The sequence below is a fragment of the Ranitomeya imitator genome, chromosome 4 (genome assembly GCF_032444005.1).
Source record: "Ranitomeya imitator isolate aRanImi1 chromosome 4, aRanImi1.pri, whole genome shotgun sequence".
Lineage (NCBI taxonomy): Eukaryota > Metazoa > Chordata > Amphibia > Anura > Dendrobatidae > Ranitomeya > Ranitomeya imitator.
The window spans coordinates 608,053,358-608,073,727 of NC_091285.1; the positions used below are offsets into that span (position 1 = coordinate 608,053,358).

At 44.2% G+C, this 20,370-nt stretch overlaps 1 protein-coding gene across 2 annotated transcripts in view; it reads left to right on the forward strand.

Moving 5' to 3' along the window:
- The window catches only part of GFPT1 (glutamine--fructose-6-phosphate transaminase 1), a 58,263-nt gene that overhangs the window by 23,744 nt on the left and 14,149 nt on the right, over positions 1–20,370 (forward strand). Inside the window, exons 2-10 of one of the 2 annotated variants that reach the window (XM_069766569.1) lie at positions 7,835–7,942; positions 8,694–8,801; positions 12,773–12,898; positions 13,752–13,810; positions 15,679–15,813; positions 16,602–16,663; positions 16,747–16,826; positions 17,376–17,429; positions 18,931–19,036. In XM_069766569.1, coding sequence (XP_069622670.1) covers positions 7,835–7,942; positions 8,694–8,801; positions 12,773–12,898; positions 13,752–13,810; positions 15,679–15,813; positions 16,602–16,663; positions 16,747–16,826; positions 17,376–17,429; positions 18,931–19,036 — 838 coding nt within the window. The remainder of the gene's footprint in view (positions 1–7,834; positions 7,943–8,693; positions 8,802–12,772; positions 12,899–13,751; positions 13,811–15,678; positions 15,814–16,601; positions 16,664–16,746; positions 16,827–17,375; positions 17,430–18,930; positions 19,037–20,370) is intronic. The other variant, XM_069766571.1, reaches the window with a different exon arrangement.

The following is a 20,370-nucleotide window of genomic DNA, read 5'->3' on the forward strand; positions in this document are numbered from 1 at the left end:
AAGGCTTTATTGTATTACATGTATGTATTTTCTGAAACTGTCCCTCATTGTTTTCAAGATCTCTGCTTGCTGTCAGTTAACGTGTGAACCTTTAGGCTGTGTTCACACGTTCCGTTTTTTTTGCGGTTTTTCCCTATAAAAACGCTATAAAATCGCATACAAGAAGCATCCCATCATTTAGAATGAATTCCGCATGTTTTGTGCACATGATGCGTTTTTTTCCGCATAAAAAACGCATCAGGCACAAAATCCGGACATGCTCATTCTTTTTGCGGTTTTTATGCGGATTTCCCACTACAAAATGCATTGGGAAGTGTCCGGAAAAAACCGCGGAAAAAACGCGTCAAAAACGCGTCAAAACCGCGGCAAAAAACGCATGCGGATTTCTTCCGGATTTCATGCAGAAAATGTCCGGTTTTTCACAGGAATTTTCTGCATGAATTCCTGAACGTGTGCACATAGCCTTAATTGCTTCCTTCCATCTACTATATAAAGCTGAATGTGTGTGTGTGTATGTATGTATGTCCGGGATTGGCATCTGCACCGTCGCACCTGCAGCCACAAAATTTTGCACAGTCACACGTCTGGACCCCGAGAGCGTCATAGGCTATGTTGTGAGGCGAAATTTTAACCCCGCGCGTTCCAATTCACCAAACAATTTTGCCCCTATCTACATAATGGGGAAAAAAGTGAAAGGAAAAGTGTTGGAAGCGTCGTAGCTACAGCCAAAAAATTTTGCACAGTCACATGTCTGGACCCTGATAGCGTCATAGGCTATGTTGTGAGGTGAAATTTTAACCCCGCGCTTTCCAATTCACCAAACAATTTTTCCCCTATCTACATAATGGGGAAAAGTGAAAGGAAAAGTGTTGGAGGCAAATTGACAGCTGCCAGATGTGAACAAGGGGGACTTAAAGAGTGAGAGCGATGGCGCCAAAGAGTATATACCGTACAATTGCTAAGGTGGGGCCCCGACATGGGATACTCACCACACACGGGGATATGGACACACACAAAATGCGCCACACACTACCACGTGCTTGAACACATATTACCCTCAGCACACATTTCACCACACATACACCAACCTCGCCACATGAAAGTCGAAACACAAACGTCGCCGCTCAAAACTCGCCACGCGCAAAACTCGCCACATGCAAAAACTAGGCTCACGTAAAACTCGCCACAAGTGCAGAACTCACCTCATGGAAAACTCGCCACACGCAAAACTTGCACACGCGGAAAAATTGCCACATGCACAAAAGTTGCAGCACCTGCAAAAGTTGCCTCACACAACTTGCACATACTCAAAAGGCACCACACATAAAACTCGCCATGCGCAAAACTCGCCATGCGCAAAACTTGCTGCACACAACTTGCTACATTAACCTGTCACATGCAACTCTACACCCAAAAAGTTGCTACACGCATGTTGCCACACAAAACTCATCTCACAAAAGTCGCTACATGCATGTCGCCACACGCAACTCAACACACACAACTTGACAAACGAAACTCACCCTAAAACACACGCAAGTCTGGTATTATCCTTCAAAAATAAAAATTAGATTAATACGCAGACAAACTACAAGAGCAACAAATGTACCATATAGGAAATACGGCAGCTGTCAGTCACATGACCTGTCTATTATGTGTATGTGTGAGCTAATATATACTGCCAGGGGGAGGGCTTCCTGTTGGCTGGGGATTTATCAGGCTGCCAATTTAGCTTACAAATACTGAGGTAAAAATACTGACCAAATAACGTGTGAACGAGGTCTAATAGAGGAGGAGATGACACAGGTATATACTATATCCAGGGGAGATGACACACAGATATATACTATATACAGGAGAGATGACACACAGGTATATACTATATAGAGGAGATGACATACAGGTACATACTATATACAGGAGGAGATGACACACAAGTATATACTATATAAGGGAGCAGATGACCTACAGGTATATACTATATACAGGAGGAGATGACATACAGGTATATGCTATATATAGAAAATGACATACAGGTATATACTATATACAGGAGGAGATGACACAGATATATACTATATACAGGGGAGATGACATACAGGTATATACTATATATCCTCCAGTCCCTTTCCCCGGCTATCACCTCTCACCTAACAAAAATATTCAACCTTTCCCTCACTTCCGGTATTTTTCCCTCCTCATTTAAGCATGCCATCATACATCCATTACTTAAAAAACCATCCCTCGATCAAAACTGTGCCGCTAATTATAGACCTGTCTCTAATCTTCCCTTCATCTCTAAACTCCTCGAACGCCTGGTCCACTCCCGTCTTACCCGCTATCTCTCAGATAACTCTCTTCTCGACCCTCTTCAATCTGGCTTCCGCTCTTTACACTCTACTGAAACTGCCCTCATTAAAGTCTCTAATGACCTACTAACAGCTAAATCTAATGGTCACTACTCCATGCTAATTCTCTTGGATCTCTCTGCAGCATTCGACACTGTGGATCATCAGCTCCTCCTCACTATGCTCCGCTCCATCGGCCTCAAGGACACCGTTCTCTCCTGGTTCTCCTCCTATCTCTCTGACCGATCCTTCACTGTATGTTTTGCTGGTTCCTCCTCCTCTCACCTTCCCCTTACTGTTGGGGTTCCTCAAGGATCAGTCCTAGGCCCCCTACTCTTCTCGTTGTATACTGCCCCTATTGGACAAACAATCAGTAGATTTGGTTTCCAGTACCATCTCTATGCTGACGACACCCAATTATACACTTCTGCTCCCGATATCACACCGACCTTTTTAGAAAACACCAGTGATTGTCTTACCGCTGTCTCTAACATCATGTCCTCCCTCTATCTGAAACTAAACCTGTCAAAAACTGAACTCCTCGTGTTCTCTCCCTCTACTAACCTACCTTTGCCTGACATTGCCATCTCCGTGTGCGGTTCCACCATTACTCCAAAGCAACATGCCCGCTGCCTTGGGGTCATCCTTGATTCTGACCTTTCATTCACCCCCTACATCCGATCACTGGCTCGCTCTTGTTACCTGCATCTCAAAAACATTTCTAGAATTCGCCCTTTTCTTAATTTCGACTCTGCAAAAACTCTGACTGTTTCACTTATTCATTCTCGTCTGGACTATTGTAACTCTCTACTAATCGGTCTCCCTCTTGCAAAACTCTCCCCGCTCCAATCTGTCCTGAATGCTGCAGCCAGGATCATATTCCTCACCAACCGTTACACCGATGCCTCTACCCTGTGCCAGTCATTACACTGGCTACCCATCCACTCCAGAATCCAGTACAAAAGTACTACCCTCATCCACAAAGCACTCCATGGCTCAGCACCACCCTACATCTCCTCCCTGGTATCAGTCTACCACCCTACCCGTGCCCTCCGCTCCGCTAATGACCTCAGGTTAGCATCCTCAATAATCAGAACCTCCCACTCCCGTCTCCAAGACTTTACACGTGCTGCGCCGATTCTTTGGAATGCACTACCTAGGTTAATACGATTAATCCCCAATCCCCACAGTTTTAAGCGTGCCCTAAAAACTCATTTGTTCAGACTGGCCTACCGCCTCAATGCATTAACCTAACGATCCCTGTGTGGCCTATTTATAATAAAAAAAAAAAAAAAGGTTCCTCGCATCATGTTCTCATACACTTTATGCAGTATTAGCCCTCTGTGTCTGTACTGCTACATACTTAGGCAGGTAACTGGTTCATGCAGCTTTACATGAACACCTGAGCCTTACACTATAGCTGGTCCGAATAACTAAAGCAATTGTTACCATCCACCTCTCGTGTCTCCCCTTTTCCCCATAGTTTGTAAGCTTGCGAGCAGGGCCCTCACTCCTCCTGGTATCTGTTTTGAACTGTATTTCTGTTATGCTGTAATGTCTATTGTCTGTACAAGTCCCCTCTATAATTTGTAAAGCGCTGCGGAATATGTTGGCGCTATATAAATAAAATTATTATTATTATTATTATTATATACAGGAGGAGATGACATACAGGTATATACTATATATAGAAGGAGATGACATACAGGTATATACTATATATAGGAGGAGATGACATACAGGTATATACAGGGGAGATGACACACAGCAGGTATATTATATATACAGGGGAGATGACATACAGGTATATACTATATACAGGAGATGACATACAGGTGTATACTATATATAAGGGAGATGACAAACATGTATATACTGAGGTGAAAATGAAAAGGTGTGAGTGCAAAATGAGAGGAGTGAGGGGAAATAGTGGAGTGATCGGAAAATGACAGATGTGAGGTCGAAATGACAAGTGTTAGGGGGGAATGAGAGGAGTGAGGGAGAAAATGAGAGGTGTAAGGGAGAAAATGAGATATGAGGGGGAAAATGAAAGATGTGATTGGGAAAATGAGAGGCGTGATGGGAAAATAAGAGAAGTGAGGTGCTATAACTAACCACAGATATTTACTATGCCCAGGCAACGCCGGGCTCTTCAGCTAGTAGGATATAAATCTGATTCGGCAACATGATGGTCACAAAGGTGCACAGATCAGATCTGGCTTGTAGTGAGACCTCAGACGTGCCCTTTCATATAACAGCAAGCAGAGATCTTGAAAACAATAAAAAATCAGCTCCATATTATATAACTTTTCCTCCTACAAAGAATAACCTGTTTTGGTTGAGACTGGAAAAGCCTTTTAAACTGGCTGACAGTTCGGTAATATCTGTACCCAATCAGTCTGCTTGACCGAATCAGGCCACGCTCACACCTTCAGTTTTTTACCTCAGTATTTATAAGCCAAAACCAGGAGTGGGTGATAAATACAGAAGTGGTGACATGTTTCTATTATACGTTTCCTCTGATGGTTCCACTCCTGGTTTTGGCTTCCAAATACTGAGGTAAAAACTGATCGTGTGAACGTGGCCTTACAATCACGTGGCGGCCATAGGGAACATGAACAAATCTGTGATATAAATGGAATTGGGTGTAAAATGCTGCTCAGCAACTTCTGAAGTTACATCCACAACCGGTCAGACAACTGTGATGAAAGAATTGCTCCATGTAAATGAGAATAATGTTGGTTATTAATGGAGCTGATCACTCACCTGTAAAACCCTGGTCATCGGGTGCGGAGCAATGTCCTGCAGTGATCTTGTGGGTTAGGACTACTTTGTGCACATGGGGACTAATTAGGAAAAAAGTATACGGTATATTTTTGTACATATTTTATTTTTTCTTGACTTTTTTTTCTATAATTTTGGGTATGTCCGGATCTGGAGAGCAGTTGTGGGTGTTGCTGGTGGGCTCGCTAATATTGGGCTTCAGCCTATTTAGAGACTGGAAATGCTATTTGTAACTAGTAGATACAGCTGCAGGATGGTGACGTGATGGAAGCTGCTAATTACATGCTGTCACCGAGTGACAGAACGTGAAAGTGCTGGGGAAGACGTGTGTAATCTGTTCTTAAAGGGCGGACACCATCAGAAAATTACTTGCTGTTTAAGTCGGGTTTTGTGTTTTAAATCTATATAAGGTGATGAAAATATATATTTTTTTTATTTAATTTTATTTTGTGAAAGATGTCATAGTACCAGCAAAATGAAGTAGACGGATGTACACAGTGCGTTTTTTTTTGTTTTCTTTTCCCTTGCAGATTTAAATCTTCAGCATATTTCTATCAGCTTTTTTGCAGCAGATTTCAGTCATACTAGGCTATGTTCACACGTTCCTGATTTCCCTCCTTTTTTTTCAGGACTAAAAACCGCAGCTCTTGGCAGAAAACGCAGGTCCTTTTTTTTGGTGCTTTTTTGGTGCGTTTTTTGGTTGATGCGTTTTTTGATGCTTTTTTTATGCAGTTTTCTATGCAGAGTCTGTGCGTTTTCTAGGAAGTTTTTTAGGGTTAAAATGGCTGAAAATACCCTAACCCTACCCTTAACCCTACCCCTACCCCTAACCCTACCCCTAACCCTATTCTAACCTTAGTGGGAAAAAAAAAAAAAATTCTTAATTTTTTTTATTGTCCCTACCTATGGGGGTGACAGGGGGGGGGGGGGGGGGTCATTTACTATTTTTTTTATTTTGATCACTGAGATAGGTTATATCTCAGTGATCAAAATGCACTTTGGAACTTATCTGCCGGCAGATTCGGCAGGCGCACTGCGCATGCGCCCGCCATTTTGCAAGATGGCGGCGCCCAGGGAGAAGACGGCCGGACGGACACCGGGAGGCCGGGTATGTATAAGGGGGGGGGGAGATGAGGGCACGGCGGGGCGTCGGAGCACGGGGGGTGGCATCGGAGCATGGGGGGGGGGTGGGATTGGAGCAGGGGGGGGCAGCCACACTGCAGCGGTTCTGCACCACAAACCGCAGAAAACCCGCAGATATTTTTTTCATCTGCGGGTTTTACTGTGGGTTTGACCTCACAATGGAGATCTATGGGTGCAGAACCGCTGCAGTTCCGCAAAAAGAAGTGACATGGTACTTCTTTTTTACCGCGGCTATTCAGCGCGGCTTTTTTCGCGATTTTCCGCAATGTGGGCACAGCAGTTCCTGTTTTCCATAGGGTACATTGTAATGTACCCTGCATGGAAAACAGCTGCGGACCCGCAGCGGGAAAATCGCGGCGATTCCGCATGAAAAAAAGGATGGTGTGAACATGGCCTAATGAGTGGGGGGAAAAAAGCGCTTTTTTTTTTCTCCTGCCAAAGCATCAGGATCTGCAGAGCAATTTTTTTTTTCCCCCCTGCAAATCCTGGCCATGTGCACATACCCACATGTAGCCGCAGTGATCAGACTCTGTCCCTTGTGTTGCTGTCTCTATGGAGTGCGTGCAAAGATCATTGGTGGGGGGGTTGTTGGCTGTGACATCACATCAGGGGACCCCTTGGTCATCGCATTGCAGCCTCTGATGATAAGGAACCTTGCTGAAAGGGCAGAAGGTAGAAGACTAAAAAACTGAGTTTTAAGCAGTAGGTCATTTTCTGATTCCTTTTTAAGCACAACCCGTCATCAGGAGAGAAGTGACGTCTTTGCTCTTATATTAGAGTATTGTTGTGCTTTTTTTTTTTTTTTTTTTTTTTATTTTTATTTTATTTTACAACTCCTGTGATAGTTGTTTTTTTTTTTTTTTTTTCCATTTAACTTTTGACTTTTACAAGGGAACGTTGCTCACAGAATAGTAATGCAGAGCAGCCTACAGACCTTCTCCTGAGAATTGTGTCAGAACTGCCCCCCTGGGAAAAGAGACCATAGAAAATGATCACTAAATATAAAGGCCGCCGTCTCAGGAGCCATATGACGGATAAATAAATGAAAAATGTAAAATTCAGGAGAGCCGCTGGAATAAAATATGAACCAAAACTGGACTCATTTGACCTGGTGACTTTGTTTCTGCTCTTGCTCTCTCTCCTCTCGCTCTTTCTCTCCCACCTTCTTTCTGAGCCTCTCCCAATCCCCTGTTATATCCTTCTGTCCTGGACACCTTAGCTATAAATGGAGGGAAAAAAGATAAAAATTCTAATACTGAAAGGAACTTTTTTCAAAAGGTAAAAAAAATTTCCATAAATGTGCTTGTAATATATATATATATATATATATATATATATATATATATATATATATATATATATATATATATATATATATATATATATATATATATATATATATATATATATATAATTTTTTTTTTCCCAATCACACGGCTATGTATTTTTTTTTTTTTTTACCTTTTGAGAAAGCTCCTTTGAATACTAGTTTTCAGTTGACCCTTCTGTCAGTTTTCTTCTATGTTGTCAGGTAGTATTGCCATTTTTTTTTTCTTTTATAGGAATATTTGCATACCTCAACTACCACGTGCCTCGCACCAGGCGTGAAATCCTTGAGAGACTTATCAAAGGTCTTCAGAGACTGGAGTACAGGGGCTATGACTCTGCAGGTACGTTGCATGGACTGCTGGGTACCTTGTGTATCCTGTCCCGTTATATTTAATATAATGGCTTTTTACTCTCTGTGGAGTAAGTGGCTCTAATCCTAAAGGCCGGGCAGCCCCTTGTAAAGGGTGGTACTGTCATAACTTATGTGGGCATTATGCTGTGCCCAGTAAGGGCGGGCACCATGCCACGTGGATGATTATGGCTCGGTAGAACTTCCTGACGTCTTTACTTCCTCATTTAAAGTCCTAGTGAATTGCCTTATACTGATATAGAGACTTGTGTCTTAACTTTTTTTTGCACATGCAATGGTTTGTGTGTTTTTTTTTTTTTTTTTATTGTCTGTCTTTATAGAATCTGTGTGCTTGCAGAATGTCCCCTTGTCAGCAGATCACACATGACGGCGTGCAAATCTATCTGCCGCCTATTTCAGGACCGGGCTATAATCCGTGCTTGCGTTCAGCTTCACACTGTCATCAGATGATTGCGCTGCTTATTGTATATTCTACAATGGCAACCTCCCTTATACTTTACACTGCAGCTCTCTTCATTCAGCCTCCATACAGTGTACAAGTACAAGCTCGTCAGGAAATCTCCACATGGAGAGCGCATTTCCATTCCATGGACGGACACTGACTGACTTTATATTTCCGGTCACATAAACTGTATAACATTGAGGATTTTCTTGCTCGTTTCCTCTATGCAGGAGGACTGTGAGATTGATTTTGGGCTAATACATCGTTTTGTCTGTCGTAGGTGTTGGAATTGACGGCGGCAATGAAAAGAATTGGGAGAACAACGCAAACCAGATCCAGCTCATCAAGAAGAAAGGGAAAGTCAAGGCCTTGGATGAAGAGATTAACAGTATGTAGTTCCTGGATGCACGCCCGCCATGCAGGGACGGTGGTCCCATAAGTCCTAGTCTGGGTTTGGATCGCCTTGACCTGTAATCTGGTCGCAGTAACAATGTATTGGGATCTAGTGGTCTAGGTCAGCATGGTGAATAATACACTGACTCCAAAAATATACTAAGGTGCAGGCAGGGTGGCCATCAGAAATTACCGCACTCCGTAAAGCAAGTCAGAGTGGGAGTCCTGGACTCCTGAATCCAGTTGTGAATGTACATGTAATTTCGGGGTGGTAATGCTCCTCTGCAAATGTTTGGCGATTGTGTCGTTACCACAGTCCACCACGGCCGGAAGCTGTGACAAAAACCGCACAGCTATTCCGTCAGGAGATCATCTCTCGGCTGCTCGCATCGGAACTTCGCCAACTGCCATATTGGAACACCCAAGTTACGGGTATTCCGATATGGCGGGTGGGATTCATATCCCCCACCAAGCCGCGCGGCACTGCTCATTGGCTGAGGCTTGGCGGGGGATTCAAATCCCGCGCAGCACCGCTCATTGGCTCAGCCGGCAGGGGATTTGAATTCCGCGCCGCTCATTGGCTGAGCGCTAGTGGGATGTTCATTTCATCGCACTCCCGATGCAATAGCAGCGGGCCTAGTTCTAGTAAAATAATAAAGCCTATACTCGCCTCCCGTGCCAGTGTCGTTCCCGTGGCGTCTGCCCTCGTCCACCCAGGGCTGTAATGCAGTGTAAGGACACGTTACTGTCGTCACTGTCTCCCCCCTTCAGACAAACTGAACATTAAGAGGCAGTCTTGAAGTCTGGGCTTCCTCTTCATGTTCAGTTTATCCGAAGGTGGAGACAGTGACGCCAGCGCTGACTGGGCACCGGGCATCATGTGTCATTCCACCACATCACAGGCCCGGGAAGTGCGAGTGCCGACTGCTCGAGAAAGGAGGCAGGCACGGGAGGTGAGGATAGGCTTTATTATTGGGGCAGAACATTTAGTTTAAGAATGGATTGTCCTAGTAATGGACAACCCCTTTAAGAATTTTTACAAGTAGCAATTTTTTTTTTTATTATTATAATTTTTTTTTTACCCATGAATCCATAATCCTGTTTGGCTTAATGTAGGGTTAATACTACCCTTTGCAAACTGAAAACAGGACAGAATGCCTGCAGATGGTAAAGGGTTACAGATCCTGCTATGCATCGTATTCTGCTGACTTGGAGCCTTAATGGACGTACAGTGGGGTAAATTAGTATCTGATACTCTGCTGATTTTGCAAGTTTTCTCACCTACAAAGAATGGAGAGGTCTGTAATGTTTATCACAGGTGCACTTCAACTCTGAGAGACAGAATCTTAAAAAAACAAGAAGCTGAAAATCACATTGTATGATTTTACATAATTAATTTGATACAATAGGAAAACAGAACTTAAAATTTAAAACTAAAATCTTTTGTTTGCAATTACAGAGGTCAGACATTTCCTGTAGTTCTTGACCAAGTTTGCACACACTGCAGCAGGGATTTTGGTCCACTCCTCCATACAGATCTTCTCCAGATCTTTCAGGTTTCAGGGCTGTCGCTGGACAACATTGAGTTTCACCTCCCTCCAAAGATTTTCTATTGGGTTCAGATCTGGAGACTGGCTAGGCCACTGCAGGGCCTTGAAATGCATCTGACGAAGCCACTCCTTCAATGTGCTGGATGTGTATTTCATGTGATTGTCAAGCTTGGAGACCCAGCCATGACCCATCTTCATTGCTCTTACTGAGGAAAGGAGGTTGTTTGCCAAAATCTAGCTATACATGACCCCATCCATCCTCCCTTCAATATGGTGCAGTCATCCTGTCCCCTTTGCAGAAAAGGTATGATGTTTTCCCCACCATGCTTCACGGTTGGGATGGTATTCTTGGAATTGTACTCATCCTTCTTCTTACTCCAAACACGGCAAGTGGAGTTGATACCAAAAAGTTATATTTTGGTCTCATCTGACCACATGACCATCTCCCATGCCTCCTCTGAAGTTTGCAAATGACCATCTGGATGATCCAAAGGGGCCTGGACATGTGCTGGTGTGAGTAGGGGGACATTGTGCTCCCTGCAGTATTATAATCCATGACTGCGTACTGTGTTACTAACGGTAATGTTTGACACTGTGGTCCTAGTTCTCCTCTGGTCATTGACCAGGTCCTCCCATGTAGTTATGGGCTGATTCTTGACCTTTCTCAGAATCATCCTTACCCCACATATCTTGCATGGAGCCCCAGCCCAAGGAAGATTGATAGTCATCTTGTGTTTCTTCCATTTTCTAATAATTGTGCAGTCAGTTGTTGCCTTCTTACCAAGCCGCTTGCCTATTGTCCTGTAGCCCATCACAGCCTTGTGCAGGTCTACATTTTTGACCCTGTGTTCTTAGACCGCTCTTTGGTCTTGGCCATGATGGAGGTTTTTTTCCGCAGTGGATTTGATAAATCTGCAGGGCAAAAACGCTGCGTTTTTGCTGCAGATTTACTGCGGTTTTTCTGCGGATTTCACTGCGGTTTTACAACTTCGGTTTTCAATAGGAGCAGCCGTAAAACCGCTGCGGAATCCGCAGAAAGAAGTGACATGCTGCAGAATGTAAACCGCTGCATTTCCGCACGTTTTTTCCGCAGCATTTGCACGGCGTTTTTTGCTTCCCATAGGTTTACATTGTAATGTAAACTCATGGGAAACTGCTGCGGACCTGCAGCTGCGGAAACGCTGCGGATCCGCAGCAAAATCCGCATCGTGTGCACATACCCTAACAGGTCTGTGAGAAGCAGAATTCTAGCTGGTTGATAGGTGATCAAACACTTATTTTCTACAATAAAGTGGAATTTAATTATTTGAAAATTCTATAATATGGGTTTCTGTTTTTATTTTTTTTTTAGATTCTGTGTCTCAGTTAAATTGTACCTACAATAAAAATTAGACCCCTCCTCTCTTTTTCTAGGTGGGAAATCTTGCAAAATCTGCAGTGTGTGTATGATGCCAAGGTTTCTGTGGAGTGTTTTGATGACGTGAAAACTTAGTTGTCAGCTTTTTGCTGCGCCAGATACTTGTTTTCCAACAAAAACAGCTTCAGGAATGTCATTTCTTCACATTCCCCCTCATTCTCCGATCTGCCTGCTCCAGCCCCCCACTAAGGCTTAGGCCCTGCCAGAGGGCTTCATAATGGAATCGAGCATCCAAATCCACGTCCGTGGAGAATTCCGGGGAAAAATGAGCCAATCGAATCCATCCAGTGCAGAGATGTAAATGGAAGTCATGGAGCATATGTGAAATGAGCCTAAAAACCAGCGGGTGGAATGCCCCCTCCTCAGCACCGCGACGTGGCGCGTTTCCTATAGCTGCAAATGAATGCTCCTGATTGGAAGCAATTATGAACGTTGGATGTGGCTATTTTAGATGGACGTCTTTTCCTTCCTCACATTATCACTAAAAGCTAGAAAATCAAACATATCCCCCTGTGCGGGCAGAGGAATTCCTCCAAAATAGAAAGTGTTAACACATGCCGTACCCCCTGCGCTGTAGCGGGAACCAGTGCTTAACCCTTCAGTCTTGTCTTCTCCTTTCTGACCCCCTGGCTCAAGGGAGATGACGATGGTGATAGATCATTGTGGCTTGTTAAATGAAAGCCATTCACATCTCTCTACAACCACGGCCTCAGCGGGGAAAAGAAGTATCCACAAGGGAATTGCCTAAATAGCAATCGCATATATTAATGTAAAGTCTTGTTCTAAAACTGCCAATCCACATTAGTGTTCAATAATTATAGGTTTTTTTGTGCAAATTACTGTAATATAGGACCAGTAATTGGTAATTTCTTGATCTGAGTATGAGTTGCAGCTGGGGGCTGTATAGTCCTGATCATTCTTGCAAATTCTCTAATTATTATTTTTATTATGATTATTATTATTATTAGTATTATTATAAATTTTTATTTTTTTTTATAGAGCAAGAGGACCTTGATCTGGAGCTTGAATTTGAGGTTCACTTGGGAATTGCACACACCCGTTGGGCCACCCATGGAGAGCCCAGCCCGACGAATAGTCACCCTCAACGCTCTGATAAGAACAATGGTACGTGGCGCGCTCAGCAGGGGGCGTAAGTGTAGAGGTTACAAATGCACCTGGTCCCTGTAACCTGGGGGGGGGGCCCCAAAGATCCCATTACTAATATGAACTTATGATAGTTGTGGACCCTGTTGGAGATTTTGCATTGGGGTCCATGCGCTGCAAGCTACCCCACTCAGTGTAAATTGGGTTGTGATTGTGGAGCCTAAGGGATTGTATGTTAAAGGGTCCTCTTATCAACCTAAATGTACAATCGCTAGGGGTCCGAACCCACCCTGTTCCTTGGGCTCCCTAATTTACTGCCTGTTGAAGTGGGGGTCACACGTGTGCACTATTGATTTTCTATACTAGTAGAAATAAATGGAGTGGGGGTCCTGCGTGCTGTAAAGTCTCTACTGTGTGCGCAGATCTTCATCCGGCCAGAAACGCTGAGTGATTTCAGCTCTGAAGTCTGCGTTGCATGCAGCGGCTCCATTCCTAGTACAGGGGATGGATGATTTATAGACGTCCGAGCTACAAGTCATTTATTCCAGATCTGGGCTAATAACGATCAGGGATTTATTGCTTCCAGCCATGCTACTTTCCCTCTCCTGTGTTTCCTGGCGTTAATGACGTGACCTGCCTCCCTGTAGGGGTTAACAGATGTGCCGAAGTTTGTGGCATCGCTGCATACACACAGGATCTGGGGGTCTCGTACATGAAGCGGCAATGGTTTGGGATAACATAAATATACTGACTTTTGCCTGCCTCACATGTGGCCTCCAGATTCCGCTGCTTCAGATCATTCATCATGGTGGGGTTTTTTTCCTAGCGGCAGGAAATGACATGATTTTTTTTTTCTACCCCTTTTTTTTTCTAGAATTCATCGTTATCCACAACGGAATCATCACAAACTATAAGGACCTGAAGAAGTTTTTGGTGAGTGGTCTCTGTACAAAGCCCCTCTGGGTCCCAACATCCCTGGTGCCATGCAATGTGACTCATTCATATTCACATGGCAGGAGAGCCCACCTTAAAGGGTTATTCTCATCGGTGGTCTTCCAACGCTCCTCTTCCTCATTGCTTGCTGGTCCCGAAGATTGACAGTTCAGACTAGTGGCATGCTCCTGCAGCTGGTCCAAACTGTGTTCTCTTAACCTCTAGCACAGGGGCCCTGATGATGGTGATCCAGTGATCTGGATAGCTTCAGAACAGCACTTACAAGCTCTGTGGCAAAGAGTCTGCAAGCTCTGCTCTCCTTGCCAAGGAAACCCACCACCACTGTGAAGTGGTTATTGCAAGAACTCCGCAATTTTACCCATTTGTCAAGATAAGGCCACCCCTTTAAGTGCATTATGATGTTTTCAGAATAATGCAATTTACGCACAGGATTCGGCCGGCCACGACCAATTAGCGAAGCGTGGTTCAAATTGCCGCGTATTATATAGCCCAGCCACGTAGTATATAGCACAGAGATATATACCGCAGCCTATGCAGTATCTAACACAGCCCACGTAGTATATAGCAATGTGGGCACCATATCCCTGTGTAGAAAAAGAATTAGAATAAAAAATAGTTACATACTCACCCTCCGTCACCCCCAAACCCCCCCCCCCCCGGATCCAGCCGAGGCATTTACCGATGCTCACTGCGACGTTCCGGTCCCAAGAGTGCATTGCGGTCTCGCGAGATGATGACGTAGCGGTCTCACGCGTCATCATCTCGTGAGACCGCAATGCATGAACCGGTCACTGGAGCATCGCGAGGAGCGGGAAAGGCCTCGGCTGGATCCGGGGGCCGACGGAGGGTGAGTATATAATGATTTTTTTATTATTTTTAACATTAGCTCTTCTTACTATTGATGCTGCATAGGCAGCATCAATAGTAAAAAGTTGGTTACACAGGGTTAATAGCAGCGGTAACGGAGTGCGTTACACCGAGGCATAACGCGGTCCGTTAACGCTGCCATTAACCCTTTGTGAGCACTGACTGCGGGGAGTAAGGAGCGGCCAATTTGCCGCCGGACTGTGGCCATCGCTGATTGGTCGCAGCAAAACATTTCCGTGACAGACAGACGAAAGTGACCCTTAGACAATTATATAGTGTGTGTGTAAAATATATATATATATATATATATATATATATATATATATATATATATATATATATATATATATATATATATATATATATATATATATATATATATATATATATATATATATATATATATATATATATATAGTATATGTGTGTGTGTGTGTTTTTTTAAATATGAAGCTTATCAGTGGGCTTTTGGATCTTGAGACCCCGTCGATTGGCAAGAACGCAGGGCAGTGTATGGGCTCAATACTCTGGGTGGTGTATAGAACCATAGACTATTGAGCCCGTCCACTGTCCTGTGCAGCACTTTCAGGAGCTGCGTATTTTGGCATGTGAGACCCCACAGATCAAAAGCCCATGGCTGCCATATAATATATAAAAAATGATTAGTTAAACTTTAAGCCTCACTTGAGCCTCAGTCACATCTGCATGTGAGCTCTGGAAACCGAATAGGTCTACTGGATGTGTTGCATGGCAGAAATCATCAGTCCCTGAGGGACAATGTAGATTAGTACTTGGGGTCCGGCTGCTTCCAGGGAATACTTGTTCTACTCATCTGGCGCAGATGTGTGAATTTATTCCTATCCTATTACGAACGCTCCCACATGGAAAATAAGTATTAGTGGACACTTGTCATGTTTTGTCCATGGTGTGTTCATTGTATTGCCAGGGCCTATACATGAAATATTATTCTTTTTTTGCAGGAGAGCAAAGGCTACGAGTTTGAATCCGAGACTGACACAGAGACCATTGCCAAACTGGCCAAGTATATGTATGACAACCGGGAGAACGATGGCATCAGCTTTGCCACCCTAGTAGAGCGCGTCATCCAGCAGCTGGTGAGCACAGTCCACATCTTCGATTCACTTTCTGATTTATTAACACTTGATTTCAGCATTTTTTTTTTGTTTTGTTCTTTTGCTAAGGCCAAACACAGGCAATAAAAATCAACCAAGTTGGTCAATTTTGATCTGGACATGTTGGCTTTTAATAAGCTCAAATATTTGACACTGCCATTCACCGTGGCTGCCGGCGATCTTCTCTCTGTGCTTGGTGTTATTAGCATCATCTCATTAATGACAGAGCTGTGCAAGCGCCATTACAGCTGCCATAACAACTACTACAGTGGCAGTCATCAGTCTTCCCATTTTCTCCTTACAGCAATATATCCAGAGCTTCTGCACAGCATTTAGTGTGTATTATTAAAGACTGAATCTGGACACTTTGATCCCCGGGTCTACATAGGTGCTGGTCGCAGTCCGACATGGAAAATACTACTATTCGTTAGCATTTGCCATGTTGGACTGTGGCCAGCACCCATGTATAACCAGGGCTGTGGAGTTGGACTCGGAGCCCAAGTCGGTGTCATGGAAATTGAGGAGTTGGAGGTTTGGCTTACAGACTCCACAGCCCTGTGTATAACAGATGGTGGCATTTGCCATGTTGGACTGTGTCCAGCACCTCTGTATAACAGATGGTGGCATTTGCCATGTTGGACTGTGTCCAGCACCTCTGTATAACAGATGGTGGCATTTGCCATGTTGGACTGTGGCCAGCACCTATGTAGACCCGGGATCAGAGCAGTATATTTGGATCTGTAACCATGTCCTCTTGCTTTATCTCACAGGAAGGTGCCTTTGCTCTAGTATTTAAGAGCGTGCACTACCCCGGCCAGGCTGTTGGGACCAGGTAACCTTTTTCATAGAGGATCATTGACTATTTGGTTGCAGATGTCTGGCGTGTGTCATGTTAATGCTGTGATTGCTTTCTAGGAGGGGTAGCCCTCTTTTGATGGGTGTACAGAGCGAACACAAGCTATCTACCGATCACATCCCGATCCTGTACCGCTCAGGTAATTATACACCGCCGGACCGGTGCCAGGCTAGTCGGGGACCCGTGCACGGCCTTGGCTTTACTCACTTCAGTGATAAACTACGCAGCCCTGGCACTAACCACATGGGGCAGGAAGCTCGTGTATAGTCGCCATTGTCCGGATGGATATTTGGGAATATCTTGCTTTTTGATGTAACTAGAAGAGCTGCCTCCTGCTGAGCATGTGCGATATCGCTTCCTATTGACGTGTAGTATTGTGCTGGGCATAGTACGGAGGGTGGCGAGGGGGTTAATGGTATATTGTCCATATGCATTATCGCTAATGTTCACAATTGATTTTCTATAAACTGCAATCCAGTTACAATCGCCGTTGTGTGGTTGTAACGTGTAATATTACCGGCCTCTGTCAGTCTGCTCCTTTCATGTGATTAGATGGCTGTGCATACCCGGGGTGCCCGCGGCCGACGTATGTGACATATGCATTCCAGATCGCTGCAATGCATAGTTTGCCCGTGTCTTTGATGTGTTGTCTGATTGGTGCTGTCGCATTTTTCATTGTCATTTTCAGTGTCCCAAAGCATCGATTATCCTCTAGAGGGACCGCCCATTGTAATGAATGCAGGTGCCCGTCTTACCAGCCTCGTATTGCATTATATGCCTTCTCTTAGAAAGGGACTATATTCATATTACTGGTTTCTGGTACTGTTCTCCATGGAGATCAATCTGTGTGCCATCCCATAATACAGCATCATGAACAATATAGCCCTCATTGATCAGACTCTGCCTCTCCAATGAAGAGTCGGAGAGAGATCAATGTGGTTATATTCTGCCTTTCTAGTTATAATCAGATACAAACAGATCTGCCATTATGACTTCCAATGCCTTTAGCGGAGCACAATGCTATTTAATCTTTGTGCAATTCCCTTTTTTGAACACTAGGTGGTGCCGTTTATCTATAAATTGACTTTTAATACTCATTTGGTCAAAGTTTTTTGGTATAGTTACTAGTGAAAACCAAAATGTCCCCCAATTCTGTGCCGATTCCAGTTTTTCCAAACTACTTAAAGAGAAATATGTCTGAAATTTGCAAGCATCAGAGTAAATGAGCGTTTCAGTGCATTCCTATTACTAGGCCGAGATTTGGTGGCACAGCGAGGCTACTTAGAGCAGTTAGGACACGTTACACAGTATAGATTCTGCCCTCACATTTGTGGAAACCGTACCAGAACTATAAAAAAACAAAAAAACAAAAACGTTTCTTACCTTTTCTATCCCTCTCTGGGCATGTCAAATCAGGTCATGTTATTTTTCTTCTGCTTACGTTTCAGGGAATTTTTGCATTCGCTAAATTAACGGAAGACCTATATATTGGGAACTAATCACAATTCTGCGAACTACAAGCTTTATAACCTCCACCATTTCTTATGTTGTGGAATTGGCTAGGCAGTCACACTCGACCGCTTGGTGCCCAGCTGGTACATTGTGGGTGTAGTATTGCACTTTCTCATGTGGGCCTTTTTAAAAAGTCCCAAATTCACCTAAAGAATGGTGACCTGTCAGATGATGTTTTAACATTGGCAAAATGATAAGGTGGATAACTTATCTGAGAGCCTGCTGGCAAAGAAGCAGCCTCTCATCTGAGAGCCTGCTGGCAAAGAAATTACCTCTCACCTGAGAGCCTGCTGGCAAAGAAATGGCCTCTCATCTGAGAGCTGCTAGCAAAGAAATTACCTCTCATCTGAGACCTGCTAGCAAAGAAATTACCTCTCACCTGAGAGCCTGCTGGCAAAGAAATGGCCTCTCATCGGAGAGCCTGCTAACAAAGAAATGGCCTCTCCTGAACATGTGCCTAGAAGACTTATCTACGAGTATGGGATCATTGCAGATCCACATGCTGCGACCCCGGTGTACCAGTCTGGGGTAGAAGCCTTTGCCACCACATAACTTCAATGCTCGAATGCTTTCCATAACAAACTCTGCTTATTTTTTTTTTCCTGCTTCAAGCTGTATTTCCTCCAGTTGGGCTGAAATTTTCAGACTAAGGACTCTTCTTGCCCTTCTCTTACTATTTTCATCTACAAACACTAACAACAAACAAAACTTTGTCATCTTCAATTTTGAAGGGTTGGAAAAGAAAGGAAGCTGCTCCCTGACCCGAGTGGACAGCACGACCTGCCTGTTCCCTGTGGATGAGAAAGCTGTGGAATATTACTTTGCCTCAGATGCCAGGTTAGTGGTGAGAAACATCGACTGCCCTCACATTACAAATTCTGGAGGCCGTCTGTATACCCGCTCCACCAGGATACTGCAGTTTCATATATTCCTTTCGTATGTACAGTTGTGTGAGAAAGTGTTTTCCCCGTTACTGATTTCCTATTCTTTTGCATGTTTGTCACACTTAAATGTTTCAGATCACCAAACACATTATTATATTCGACAAAGATAAAACAAGTAAACATAAATTGCTGTTTTTAAAAGAAGGTCGTTATTAAGGGAAAAAGAAATCCAAACATACAGTTGTGCTCAAAAGTTTTCATACCCCCGCAGAATTTTTCCTTTTTTGGCCTTTTTTCAGAGAATATAAATGCTAACCTCAAAGCCTTTTCTCCACTCATGGTTAGTGGTTGGGTGAAGCGATTTATTGTCAAACTACTGTGTTGTCTCTTTCTCAATCAGAGATCCCCCAACGTTTCTGACCTTGAGAACCATATTCAGCTCTGAAAGAGGGTCGCAAGCCACATTCAACTCCCGCCCCCTCACAGTAGTGGCAACCAAAGCCCCCATTACAGGCATAATGGTAACTAAAGCTTTTCCACAAAAATTACCCCAAAGCAGTATACGAAGATCCATGGGTTCCTACAATACCCCAGTCCCATTCAGTATTCTCCTATAAAGCACTCCCAAGACACTATCACATTCAGCTTCAAACACCTCCTCTGACAGGTGGTGTCATCTTGTCTCCAGCGTAGCATACTTAAGGCCCCTTCACATTAAGCGACGCTGCAGCGATACCGACAACGATCCGGATCGCTGCAGCGTCGCTGTTTGGTCGCTGGAGAGCTGTCACACAGACCGCTCTCCAGCGACCAACGATGCCGGTAACCAGGGTAAACATCGGGTTACTAAGCACAGGGCCGCGCTTAGTAACCCGATGTTTACCCTGGTTACCATGCTAAAAGTAAAAAAAAACAAACACTAGATACTTACCTACCGCTGTCTGTCCTCCAGCGCTGCGCTCTGCTTCTCTGCTCTCCTCCTGTACTGTCTGTGAGCCTGAAAGCAGAGCGGTGACATCACCGCTCTGCTTTCCGGCTCACAGACAGTACAGGAGGAGTGCAGAGCACAGCGCTGGAGGACAGACAGCGGTAGGTAAGTATGTAGTGTTTGTTTTTTTTTACTTTTAGCATGGTAACCAGGGTAAACATCGGGTTACTAAGCGCGGCCCTGCGCTTAGTTACCCGATGTTTACCCTGGTTACCAGTGAAGACATCGCTGGATCGGTGTCACACACGCCGATCCAGCGATGTCAGCGGGAGTCCAGCGACCAAATAAAGTTCTGGACT